The 14,199-nt window shown below is 38.3% G+C and overlaps 1 protein-coding gene across 10 annotated transcripts in view; it reads right to left on the reverse strand.

Moving 5' to 3' along the window:
* Positions 1-14,199, reverse strand: part of LOC117409413 (AF4/FMR2 family member 1-like) — an 84,953-nt gene that overhangs the window by 22,046 nt on the left and 48,708 nt on the right. For all 10 annotated transcript variants that reach the window (XR_009321232.1, XR_009321285.1, XM_059018721.1 and 7 more), the window contains 2 exons: positions 12,025-12,145; positions 10,282-11,148 (listed from right to left, as the gene is read on the reverse strand). Coding sequence is in view for 8 of the 10 variants with exons in the window: in XM_059018721.1 (XP_058874704.1) it covers positions 10,282-11,148; positions 12,025-12,145 (988 nt within the window). In the remaining 2 variants the exon portion in view is untranslated. The remainder of the gene's footprint in view (positions 1-10,281; positions 11,149-12,024; positions 12,146-14,199) is intronic.

Below are 14,199 nucleotides of genomic sequence, written 5' to 3' on the forward strand. Positions count from 1 at the left end.
GATCGATCTCCTGATCACTCGTTTTATCACCAAACTCCTCAATAATGCGATCCAAGTCATTATTTTATTACTATAACATCAGGGGCAAGTATGACTATTCATGAGATACGCCCTTTTTTTTCTTTTGGCTTGTCTTGGCTCCTGTCGCTCCCACTCGGCCATTGAATGGTTTTCTCAGCTTTTTCCGGAGAAAAAACGACTAGAAACCCGTTTTTTGCATCTTTTTGATGATGTCGGACAGGGTCCGACATTGGACCTGATAGGAATAATTGCAATGTCGGACCAGGTCCGACAATGGACCGCAAAGGGTTAAGGACGGTGTCATGCCGGATTCTGCATTATTTTGAGATATGTTTCTGTGTTTTAAAAGTACATCTCATTTATAATACCGAAAGTTCACATTTTAAAAATACATTAATAACACTATGTAACACAATTTTTGTTCCTGGGTAGTAAGTGTTATTTCCTAATTGCTTATGCCTCAAAAGTATAGAAAATGGCTATTATTCCCCACAAACTTTGCTTTTGTGACCAGGAGTGATATTTTGAAATTTACCTATTTCCAATGAGAAAACAGGCAAATTTGTTCACCTAAAGTCAGAAAAAAACAACATATGAATCCAAATTAACATGTATTTATACTAAAGTAATACAAAAATGACTACAAAAGATTTAGAAGTGAGTAGTTTTTCGAGATTTACGATTATACTGTAAATCACTTTCACGAATCAGCCCCCAAATGTAGTTTCCCATCATGTTCTCGTTATACTGTCCTTCATTGACAGCTCATCCAGGAGCCTCAAAGCCGTGCTGCTCCATAATGGTAACAAGTACCCGTCTCTTCCCCTGGCTCACTCGGTGCACCTCAAAGAGGATTACAACATCATCAAGACCTTGCTGGACGCCTTGAAGTATGATGAGTACGGCTGGGACCCCCGGAAGGTGCTGATGCCACCACTGCACATCAAATTGGGCCTTATGAAACAATTTGTCAGAGCTCTAGATAAGGAGTCGGCAGCCTTCAAGTACCTTCAAGACTTCTTCCCTAAGCTGTCTAAGGCAAAGGTCAAAGCCGGTGTCTTCGTCAGACCACAGATAAAGATGATCCTGGAGTGCAATGAATTCCCCAAGAAGCTCACTAGTAAGGAGAAAGCGGCTTGGAACAGCTTTGTCGCAGTGGTTCGGGGCTTCCTGGGCAATCACAAGGCCGAAAACTATGTGGAGCTGGTTGAGACTCTGGTGAAGAACTACGGCACAATGGGCTGTAGGATGTCCCTCAAAGTCCATATCCTTGATGCTCATGTTGATAAATTCAAGGAGAACATGGGAGCGTACTCGGAGGAGCAAGGCGAGCGCTTCCACCAGGATATACTGGACTTGAACGCCGCTACCAAGGACAGTATAACGAGAACATGATGGGAGACTACATTTGGGGGCTGATTCGTAAAAGTGATTTACAGTATAATCGTAAATCTCGAAAAACTACTCACTTCTAAATCTTTTGTAGTCATTTTTGTATTACTTTAGTATAAATACATGTTAATTTGGATTCATATGTTGTTTTTTTCTGACTTTATGGGAACGAAAAGACACAAATTCGCCTGTTTTCTCATTGGAAATAGGTAAATTTCAAAATATCACTGTCCTGGTCACAAAAGCAAAGTTTGTGGGGAATAGTAGCCATTTTCTATACTTTTGAGGCATAAGCAATTAGGAAATAACACTTACTACCCAGGAACCAAAAAAAAAAAAGAAATTTGTTACACTGTGTAATAGCGTAAGTAATGAACCGCTGAAGCATGTGCGCTTCTCAAAATAATGCAAAACGGATGGCCAATGGTGCTTATGCAGCATGCAAATAACATAGCTACCTCTGTGACTATGAAGGGGAATTCAGTTTAAATCAATGTATTTATTTAGAAATTATACTTATCTTTTTTTTTTTTAAATGTGTAATTAGTTTCAGCATTGCTCTATTGAACTATTTCAGTTAGCGAGCATATACTGTTTGCGTGTCATTATAATTACATTAGCGCAGTCAGTTTATAAAAGTACTCTCCAAACTAATCCAATTATTTTTTCTGCTACATGTTTGTAGTGTCAAATAAAAGACAAGGTGACAGCAGAAATCAGCATAAGGGCCGCTGGTTTATATCCTTGAAGAATGAGAAGCCGCATACCGCAAAACTTCAATTAAATGCCTGCCGCGTTTATTCACAATATTTGCCAGCAGACCCGGCGCGTATTGGAGACCACTAGCTTCACATGCTTCACGCGGTCATTGAGAAGCCGCTAACACACAACCTTCTAGCAACATTGTAACTCAATTTAAACATTCCAGCAACTTTGTTAAAAGGTTGTGTGTCAGTGGGAACTAAGTAACAGTTTTGTTTAATAACAAAGTTACATTGTATTGCACGAGTATAAAGCAAAGTTCAGACTTTCAGTTCTGTTTTTGTTATTGCTTGTTGCATTGACAAGTATTATGTCTAACGCTTCTACTAATACATATAATACACAATAATAAACAATTTTGTTTTACTTATAACAAAACTGTTTATGCACTAAAGTGTTATATGCAATTGAATTATTTATGTTTGACGAGTGTTTCATAAGAAACCATGGTCATAACTGTCTGAAATTGTTTGTGTGTACGTATGTATGTATGTATGTATGTATGTATGTATGTATGTATGTATGTATGTACGTACGTACGTACGTACAGTCACCCTTGGTTAACTCAACTGGTGGATAAAAATAAAACGTGATTATAATGCGTTTGTATTTTTAGCAGTATTAACGATAAAAAGTATGTCTCTGCGAGCGTACATTAATTATTTCGATATATATATCGATATCACGATATAGAAATTATTGATATCTTATATCATATCAAAACATCGATATTGGTGCCCATCCCTAGTATTCAGATAAGCTGCTGTTTAGATCAATTGAATAGTATTTGGGTTACCATCTGGAACCAAAAAGTCACAGGTGTACAAAACAGCATTGCAACGATATTTGATTGGAGGATAGGATGTACTGTAATGCTGTTCATTTGGATAACCAAAAGAACAACAAAAGCAGCAAATATATCAGCCTTTCAGCATCAGGTGCTGCAAAGGAAGCGAGCTAACTGTGTAAAAAGGACACAGTCATGAAAAAAGACCTTACTTTGTTGTCTTGTTTTTATTGCATCTACATACCGTGTGCCTTGAACTTGCAGATTTATGTAATACAACCATCTCATAAGGAACACATCCCAGTTTGAACCAAGTCAATACCAATACAACTACAGTACAGTACATAAAACAATACAAGCTCTGCAGTACAATTCTTATCTGTAGGATTATGTAATAAAAAAACAACTTCTACTCTAGACTCACCTTATAGGATTTCCGGAATAAAACAAACATTTTGCAGGAAATTAGTCAGGCCATTACTGTACTAAAAATTAGAAAATTACAACTCGACATTCTGTTACCCAGCTGAAAAAAAGGATTTATACTAAGCTCTACATTACAACCCCACCAGTCTCTACCATTAGCTCTTTGAACAAGTCGCTCTCGTGTAGCAGTCTTATCTATTGTATCTGACATCGCATGACCGGGAGTAAAAAGCCTAATGCGGGACTGGTCTGTAGTTTAAAAGGGTTTAAGTACTGCAAGCACTGGATGTACTGAACTTCTGTTTTCTGTGTGGGTGAATGAAAGGAACTGAACATGAAGGAACTGAATTTATAATATATATATATATATATATATATATATATATATATATAATAAACCAGGTACTGAGAAGCAGAATGTGTCCAGCAGGTCATATCAAATGGTATAATAAAAGTATATATATATTTTTTTTACACTCTAATGAATGGACATGTACATACTGAGCTGCGCAATGGGTTCAGACAGTTTACTGTATATATCACATGCTGTACATTGAACAGCATGTGGCATGCCTGCCAGATCAGAGACAGATGGAGGGCTTTTAAGAAATACACGCTAGTAGTTTAATAAGCAACTTTCAGATCGAGGACCAGGGCCTATAAATGTCTTGCAGAGCTCAACATTTATTAGTAATGTGTTTTGTTTAATTTATTTATTTATTAATTAATTATTATTTTTAAATTTATCCCATGAGGTTAAGGGGCACTGTGCTGTGAGAGAATTTCAGATGTGAACCACAACTGGTCTCTATTTTTTCTACTGTGTAAATTAAAAATTCCACGGCACCATTTTAAAAGGATAGCAGGCTTGTATACCCCAGTGCCTTGGCTAAAATCCAGTACAATTGTGGCTTGGCTTAATTCTCCCTTTGCTTGGCCATTTTCAGTTACAAAAGGCAGGGTGAATTCCACTGTATTCTTGTGTTTGTGTTGCTATGTACTAAATGTACATACAGGTATGGCCAAAGGTTTTGCATCACCCTATAGAATTAACAAATTTTGCTTCACAAAGTCGAATGAAACCTGCTGAATAATGTTACATTAAAACATTAAAATGACATACAGCTTTGTAGTTTTCCATTTACGTAACGTAAAAACTGACAAATTGAAAAATGTGACATTTCGAAATCCAACATGAAATACTGTACTACTATTATGGCTTCCGGTAGACTTTTATGATATAATTTTGTAGTTTGTTTGAGGCTGAAGTTATGTGCAGTAGATTTTGATAAACACTAATGCAATTCTGATAGCAAGCTACCTGCCTGCAATAAAATCTGCTGCAGCTGGTAAGATCTGTATTGGTATAATTCCTCATCATGGCATTGCAGTAAATGTATCTGTAAACAAAGCTGGTAGCAACATGGTGTAGAATTAATTGCTCATCAGTGACAGTGGTAGCTAACCAACAGTGACGTTGTGGAAAAGACTCAGGAGATGGTGACAATTGAACACATTGTGAGTTTGATGGGCTGATATTTTAAATCGGAGGTTCTTGCTTGTGCACCACAAGTACTTCTGCTTGGAGGAATACTACCTTATCACAAGCCATCTACTTCAGACTTTGGTATGTTGAGATGACATGTTCACCAAGCTTATCCCAATTTAAGTGATTAATGTGATAGTTATCATATACCCCGAAACATTTATGTGAGCAACTTTGAAAAGTCTTTAAGGAGAGCCATAGATATAGAAATTGGGCAAATCACCAAACCCGACAACAAATGCAACTTAATGTAATCTTTAAATCTGGCCCCAAATCAGTCTGTGTCCTGTCCTTCTACAGACAGATTTATTGTCACTTCTTGTTTTAAAAACACAGAACATACTTCCAATAAAGGGTTACACCATTTTTTCCATTGGTAGGTACTACAGAAAAGCTCCACTTGCGTGTAAAGGTCTTGTGTAAATACTGAACTCACTAACTGGCTCCGAGCCTCCGCAAGTGAAAGTTTACCCACATTATATCAGTGATACTGTATACTACACATAGAACTCAACCAGCAATCAAATAAACAGACAGCTTCTTAAGTTTAAGGACACTAATAAATACTAGCAACTCATTTACTGTAGATTGGAGTTATTTTAAAAATGCAACTATGTTGATCTTTAGGACGATGTTTGGAATGAGGTACTGTGTACTAATTTGCTTGTAACAGCCGATGTCAGCGATGAATGAACACTCTTCTATTAAATAAGTGCCTTTGTGGTGTAACCCTTTATGCACATGTACAGTTAATGCAGTTCAACACATAGGATCCACACATTTCTGTAAAAATATTCAACAAAGGGTAATGTTGTTGAACATTTCTTTGTTTTGCAGTAGCCACCTTGCTGGACAGTAAGGTTTGTGGAAGAAACTTGGAATTCTAACAAAAGCAATTGTTACAATATGCTTGTTGCGTACTGTAATTAGAGAAAAAAGCAACCATGAAAGAAACCGTTTTTTTTTCTAAATAACAGGCTGAATACTGCCTGTTACTTACAAGCTGGCCTTCATCAAAGCAAGCCTTCTACAAGTCATTAAATCAGCAGTGGTCCTGGAGGATTAACTGTACCAGGACCACTGATCATTATCTTTAACTTTATATCTTCCATTAAAATATTCCATTAGTCACAGTATTCATGGTTCCAAAACAAATATCTAAAACATCCACCAAACAAAAACATCATTACATTTTGAACAACTTCCTTTTACAGTTCAGGACCAATAAATCCTGGCTGTATTAAGTAACTGAGAAGAACCATGGAGCACCATTTTCAATGGTGCACAACTACACCAACACAGAGCTCCAGATGAACGGTTTTGCCCCGAGAGCCAATAGCTCCTAGGTAAGGCTGGGTATCGGCAGTGTCTTCATGATACGACACGGATCACGATACGATACATTTCACAATATAGTATATGAAGCACGAAACAAAAAAATATATATCACACAATTGTCTCATTTGCTTGTGCAAGTGTTTGCAATAACACTGTAAAGCACTTTTGGCCAAATAAGCTTCATGGCCTGTTTTGCTTTTGTTTGTTGTCTATTCTTTAAAATACATTCCTTTTAAAACAAAATTACAAATCAGAGCTCCAAGTTTTTGGTCTTAGGAGCCAATGGCTCCAGGTCAGAAAAAAATTGGTTGCCAAATTTAATTGCTGGGTGCCACTTCAGGAGCAATTGGTTGCTACCATATTAAACTGCTTAAAATACAACAACTCATTAAGACACTAAAGTGATACCAAAACAGTAAATGTCTGTACTGACTTGTTTGTTGCCACATTCTAACGAGTGGTTAATCAATGCAGCTGACTGCAATGAATTCAGTCAGCATGTTTATATTTTAAATATTTTGCAAGCGTTGTGTCGAATTGGTGACGGCACCTCTAATTGTGTACAGTGTAACATGAGAAATAGCATGCTGCAGCTCCCATGTGTCAGTGTGGTCCTGATCTGACAGCATGTAACACTGCCAGCTCTTATGCTTACATGTTAGTTTATTTTCAGAAAAAAAAGTTTAGTTTTAGTGAGTTTGTTCTGTTATTTATGATATTAAATGCACCACAGCAAGCACATTATCATATATTTTAGATATTTCCATCCAAGCCATTATTTTTCATTCCCACAATCTGAGCGCTAAATTTAGTGCAGACCTGTTTTTCTACTGCAATCAAGTAAGCTGCAGTACTTTTAATTGTAATTCCATAAATGTTTTTATTTTTCCCCCCCCCATAGCAGTACACCTCCCAATTACAGTCCCAAGTACTTCTATGTGTTCTGCTTTCACCGTTCTTAAAATGGTCAGTTTGAGAACAGCTGACCCTGCTTTAGTATAAAACTCAGCTACATCACTGTTTTTCATGACGGTAACATCTTAAATGGAATCCTACTTATTTTAAAAAACACAGTCCTTTCAGCCATGCATTTTTGACATGTATCTTTTTGTGTTCCCTGAAAAGGGTTGGAATGGGCCAAGATATGCGTCACACTCTTTTAGCCGTCACTGTTGTCAGACTTTTATAGGGTTGGATACGCGAGTGCTGACTGTACTTTCGAGGACATACTCCCAACCCCAGCCTGCTGTACATTCCCTACCACGCTGGGAGAGGCAGGACAGTCACAAAGTCAAGCATAATATTTGCCTTTAACACACCTTATCATATTGCACACAGTCAGAGTGGTTTAACCTGGGTGTGTGCCTCATGGCAGAACAACATGCTTCAAGTTGCCTGAACTGGTCTTGCAAGGAGACCAAAACACTCAAGCCCCCAGTAAACATTGGACTTCAAATGAAGCAGATACATACATCTGTATGAGTCTTTACACAGAAGCATGATAAACTGCCTTTGTTTCTCTGTCAGGGCTGCCAACATTTAACAGATTAATAGGATGCGAGGGCAGTTACGATAGTTTTATAAAATCATTATGATTCAAAATTCACTGTACAGTACATCAGGACAATTTCTCATGTGCTTTACTGAACACAACAGAATAACCTCCTGATAAAACATGACATGGATCTCAAGGTTTATTTCATGTTGTTGGGAGACTCCTACCATTCGATTACAGAGACCTGCTGAACCTGAAGCTGATGTTCCTATGAAATTCCATGACCATTTCAAACTCTACCACAGCCAACTATCTAAAAGCCAACTATCTGAGGCTTTGTTATACACAGCACAGTTGATAAAGTGACACATCCCATGGGTCAGTCCATTTACTCATCCTTGCCAACCTTTGTTCCCAATGGTTTCTAATAAAAGTAGAAAGACGAGGCACACCCTACAGTATCTTCAATACTGAATAAACCATGCAATTAATTCATTAATTATGAAAAATAACTCTCCAGGTTAGGCAGCAATGATGTGTTTTAATCTTAAAATAGTAAAGAGAAAATGTGTCAGTCTGTCAATATTGTGTAATAAAATAAAAAGCTTTAGTATTGTATAGTAGTAAAGTTAAATTGTGTCTGCCTGTGTGTGTGTGTGTGTGTGTTTTTTAAAACTGAACAGTGAGTCACCCCATAGCTATCTGCCCAGGATTAGTTTGCTCTTCAGTGAAAACTGCTTGCTTATTTAGCAGCCAAAGCTTTAACTTGTCAGGGTTATCATGTGCAGGGACTGTCAACGACCGGTTCACAGCTGCAGGTGACACACGACTCAGGAAATGTAATTAGTTGACACACATTCAGAAGGAGAAAACTCTAATAAATGGATGCCAGGAAAAGTACCATGGGAAAATGGCTTGTGGCCATCAGGGGGAATTGGGGAGATAAAAATCACAATTTACAAGTGAATGAAAGAAGCAAACTGGGCTCCACTGTCAATGCACTGAGGAGTCCACCAAACAAACAGGTCTGCGGTAACTCCAGATAAGCTGCAGAGTAAATATGATTGACTGTTACTGATTAATGTTCTTGGAAAGGCTCTGAAACATTCAAAAACATTCATGTGTTTTTAATTAGTTTTTTCAATGAGAGCATTATTATCCATCCAGGATTAATCCAGAACATCACGGCCAACTACAGCAGTGTATTTCAGTAACAAAGAAATGCACTACAACATCCCCAAGATTAGGTTTACACAATTCAGTCCTCCTCCATTAAACCGTACCACCCTTTTCAGATGCACTGATTCAACGCAGCATATTTTCAAAACTGATCATGCCTCTTTACCACTGACTGTACACATCATGTTTTGCTACTGTACTTTTACTATGTCAGCACATCCCAGGGGTCTATACAGACACTAGCACTTTGAAGGTAGGGAACAGGCTAATTATTTTAGCCTAGGGGGTTTTAATTGTTTAGAGCATTTAAAACACCTGGAGCAATAAAACAATACAAAACAAATGCTGGTGTGAACCACAAACTCATACACACTTCACACATATTAGTGTCCAGACCGAGGGAACGGACTGCAGTTTGTACAAGCAATAACAACTCCAGTTTGGAACAGGCTATATATTGTAACCTAAGATAGATGTGGTTAGCTCACTGATTTTACACCAGTATGAATTACACATATTTTGACCCAACTAAATTTAAATATTCTACATTATCACCACAGTTTTTGTATGATAACTGATAAAACTTTTTTAAAAACAATACATTTTCCACCGTCTTGTCCTAGAGCAGTCTGCTACTAATGGGCAAAAAATGTCCCCTCTTTTAAGAGTACCACCAGTATTGTAAGATATCTCATTAGAATCACTAGCACTTATTAAAAAAGAGCATGGTATCTATTTAGGGATATCAAGATATCTAGTAAACATTTGGTCTGAGTAGTGGGGTAAAACAAATATACAGTACCACCCCAAGAACCACAAACCAGCTGGGGTAGTCCAACACCTTTTACACAAGTTTACCAAAGGGGGCTGAAAGTACAGTTATAAATGTATAAGCTGGTGTTGTTGAAAATCAAGCAATGCTTTTTTCTTCACAAAAACAGAAGGGTAAGGACCCATGTTTATTAATTTATCATCTGTAGAAGATATGTTTATATATGTACAACTAGTTTGCACAGGAAGTCTGTGCTGCATTTCTCAAATGTAATTTGGAAGAGGTGTCCATAAAAAGTATGGCTATTGATGTCATTTTGAAAATAAAAGGTGGCAGACTGGCACCCCAAGGGTATGTGCTATGTGGACTTACTTTCTGGTACACAATACACAAGACTTCTCCTCTTTTTATGGGGCTTGAAAATTAACTGCTAAATAAAGTTAAAAGAGGCTGCACAATGTGTAAAGGTAAATATTTTCATGTTGTCTATTAGGTACAATTACATGTGTGCATGCTGCTTTAATTCACCCCTGCCATTTAAATAAACAAATCCCATTACTAACCTCAATGGGCTGGGAAGGAATTTTCAGTTTGGACAGCTTGACCTTGGCATTGGTTTTCATGTCCGAGAAGGTTCCGTAAGACTGCTCGTGGTAGTCCTCTGGGGGAGGTTTCAGTTCTGGAGATTCATTTGGGGCTTGGTCTTGCCCATCCATTGGTCTGACATAAGCTGTAGGCTTCTGTTGCATGACTGGATTTACCTTGGATGGCAATGCAGGTAGGAAAGTCTGTGAGGGAAGAGGACCTGCTTCGCTTAAAACAGAGACGGAAGAGTGAACATCCCTTTTGTTGCCATCAATGGACACAGTGACCGGGTTCCCAAGAGGGGACTTCCTGTGGCCCTCCCTGCCCGGAGCTTCAGAATCACTTGGCTCAAAGGAATGTAAGGGGGACAGTGGCTCGGAAGGTGGGGATAGAGCAGATAGTAGCATGGGGAGCTTGGCACACTCCTCCAGATCTGGCCACCTGTCACTCTTTCTTTGGTGACCACTGCTACTGTTGCTCTGCATCTCCTGGTTACCTTGGCTAAGGTCTGGACCTTGGCTCCAACTGTGTGATGATAAACTGTAGCTTTTGGACTGCTGACTGGAGTGCCCAGAGGAAGATGGCCTCTTCTGGTACTGGATAGGGCAGCTTCCTGGGGCTGTGGCGCTAGGAGGGCCCCCGGAGCGCTGAGGGTTATGGAATGGGGGATGTGTTCTGTCTGGGAGTGAGAGGCGGTCAGTTTTTCCTTGAGAGGTCAGGGGGAGGGCACTTTTGGGAATGCCGATTAGATTCTGGTGGGACCTGTTGCTTATCAGCTCCTTCACCTCCTCGTAATTACCCAGCATGCTCTGAATCCAACTGGACAGCTCATCTCCCTTGCTGGTCTGCAATGACATTTCAACAAAACAAAGCATCCAATATTAAAGAAAAATGCATGCATGGGTTAAACTTTAGCTAATCGCACCTGTGCTTTATACTGTGCTTAAATGTGAGGCTGAAGGTTGGATCCTTCCTGGCTGTGGTTGCAAGTTGGTGACTGTCTGTCTGCCTGCCTGCCTGCCTGCCTGTTTGGAGGATTAACAAGTCTTATCAGTACAAAAAATAAATGCAGACTGGCATGAAAATCCAGCACTCCCTAACTGACTCCACCCTCGCCTGCTTACAGTCTGCTTTTCACCATTACTGATACAACAGTATGTAATGCAATACTAGTGTTTGCATTTAAAGGGGAAACAGTCTGTCACTATACTGTTGGTTTAAAATGTCCATCTAACAATACAAAAGTCTCAGTGCACTTGGTAGCAAATACTGTAAAAGCAGGGTTATCCAGTTAGTCCTTTCCAGTGTGTAGTCTAATGGCTAGAGGAAAGGGCTAGGAGACAACAAATCAAGTTCAAATCCCCATCTTAGACACCGTGTAACCTGGGGGCAAGTCACGGAGTCATCTCTGAGTTTTGGTACCACTCAGCTTTAAAACGTGGAATTGTGGGGTTGGGTTGTAGTTGGGTTTGTAAAATCACACCTGCTCTGCTAGACTGCCGTTCCAAGTCACACAGAAGAGATATACACTACAGCACAATGCTATAAAAGGGAGCACTCATCTTTGTGGTCATAACACACTGAAAAAACTTCTGAAAAGACTCCTAAAAGCTGAAATTCTGAAATGATTCAACCACACAGACACAGCTCCAGCTGAGTAAACCCTGGAAATTGAAAATCTAAAAAAAAGAAGTAAAGCAGGTTTTAAGGTAGTACTATACCTTATATGGCTCTCCGAAGAGAGGGGCGCATTCCAGGAAAGGCTCCTTCTCCTGGTGAACTTCTTGATTCCGACGCTCCCTTTCTTTAATGCGTAGTAAATTTCTGTCTTCATTGTAAAAGCTGAAGAATTTAAAAAAAGGCAAAAAAAAAAAATAGAACACATTTCAACCTGCATATTCGGTATTTCACATTTTGCTGTGTGGCAGCAAGTGCAAAAGGTCACGCAGCATTTAACTGCTCTGGTGCTAATCCCAGAAGGATTTATATACATGTAGAGATCTTTTGCTTGTTTTTGTATCTGAGATTTCTAAGCCGACTGCTGTGGCTACAAGGAACGGCTGAAGTGTGATGTCATGTGCTGTGTGTTGGGGAACGGCTGAAAAACAGTTGCTGTATAAGGAATCAACATTGACAAAGTAGTAAATTATTTTATATTGTATTAATTTAACAAGTTTACAGAACACTACAAAATGTTATGCAAGGTGTCATGAATGCTGGGTGATCTGCAGAGTCTTTACAAAGTTCTCAAAAAAACTACTGACAAAAAGGTTAAGCTGTTAAAATCAAAAGATTAAGAGTGCTGCGTGACAGAGCTATTGAAGGTTTTGCCAGATGTGGGATCACACAGAAGGAATGCCATATGTCAGCAGAAGTGTATTGAAAACATTTCACATTCAGAAGCTAAACTCAATTTCCCAAAACAATGTGTCAGTGTCCACTGCGGATAATAATAACTCTTATTTCAAGGAGGTTACAGCCTGAGGGACCATCCAAAATTGTCATCCTTTTCAGGGTGTTCAGAGCGTTAAACGAAGAGGGGTTGTTTGTGGGCAGTGTATACTTTGATTAAAAAAAAACAAATTACACTTTTACAGAGCTTGAAATATTCAAAATGCTTTCCTGTAATAATACTACAGCCACCAGAGATGTCCCTTTTGTCAGAGTTCATGACATTTAACAACTGGTTGAGAAAAAGGATCCTGTTACAGTAGCACACACTTCCTTCACACAGCACATGGGGGGAGTATAGAAAGGAAATGAAGCATCAACAAGTGCTGCTTATATTTCTCAGCGTTTATGTTTAAAACATATTTTTGACATATCAAGTTCATTAAATGTTTTTAAAAAACGTAACAGTGTATATCATGGGCGATAATTTTAATGGCAAATGGTATTACAGTAACACTTCTTAAATTAAAATACAATTAATTGTTCAATGGTGGGAAAAGGGTGCTTTTATTTGATATACTGCAAATAATTCAAACAAACACAATGTTATGAGGTACTGTACAAATAGCAACGATGGTAGAACCTCATACATACATGTAAAATATGTAAATTCAAGTACTCCCTGCTTTCCAAATTCTCTTTTGTTTGACACCCAGCAAAAATAAGGTTTGCAAATACATGCTCCAAATACAGAAGATTATTTTACAGTTGAAAGTGTGTATTTTCACAATGAGGAGTAATTTTATGCTGTCTACACTGGCTGTATTTATAAAAGGTGCTCCTTAACCACTTCAACACCATGACGTACGTCAAATGAAAACCCCACTTACAGTACCATGTTGTACGTCAAGTTTCCCATTCTATTCTATGAGCAGTTTCTCAGTCTAGCGTTTCAGGTTTCATTCCCTAAGGCAGTGCTAGTACTGTGGAATGTGCAATGAAAGTCGGGGGAGGGTCAGGTGATATTTGTATCCAATTGTTGTGTAGAGATTCCAATCTACCTGTGGGTGTTTAGAAGATATATTGCGGGAAGCCATTCAAGTGTGTGTGTATATATATATATATATATATATATATATATATATATATATATATATATATATATATATATATATATATATACACACACACAGTACTGTGCAAAAGTTTTAGGCAGGTGTGAAAAAATGCTGTAAAGGAAGAATGCTTTCAAAAATAGACATGTTAATAGATTATATTTATCAATTAACTGAATGCAAAGTGAGTGAACAGAAGAAAAATCTAAATCAAACCCGTATTTGGTGTGACCACCCTTTGCCTTCAAAACAGCATCAATTCTTCTAGGTACACTTGCACAAAGTCAGGGATTTTGTAGGCATATAGTCAGGTGTATGATTAAACAATTATACCAAACAGGTGCTAATGATCATCAATTCAATATGTAGGTTGAAACACAATCATTAACT

Source organism: Acipenser ruthenus, chromosome 1, assembly GCF_902713425.1.
Source record: "Acipenser ruthenus chromosome 1, fAciRut3.2 maternal haplotype, whole genome shotgun sequence".
In the NCBI taxonomy this organism is placed as follows: domain Eukaryota; kingdom Metazoa; phylum Chordata; class Actinopteri; order Acipenseriformes; family Acipenseridae; genus Acipenser; species Acipenser ruthenus.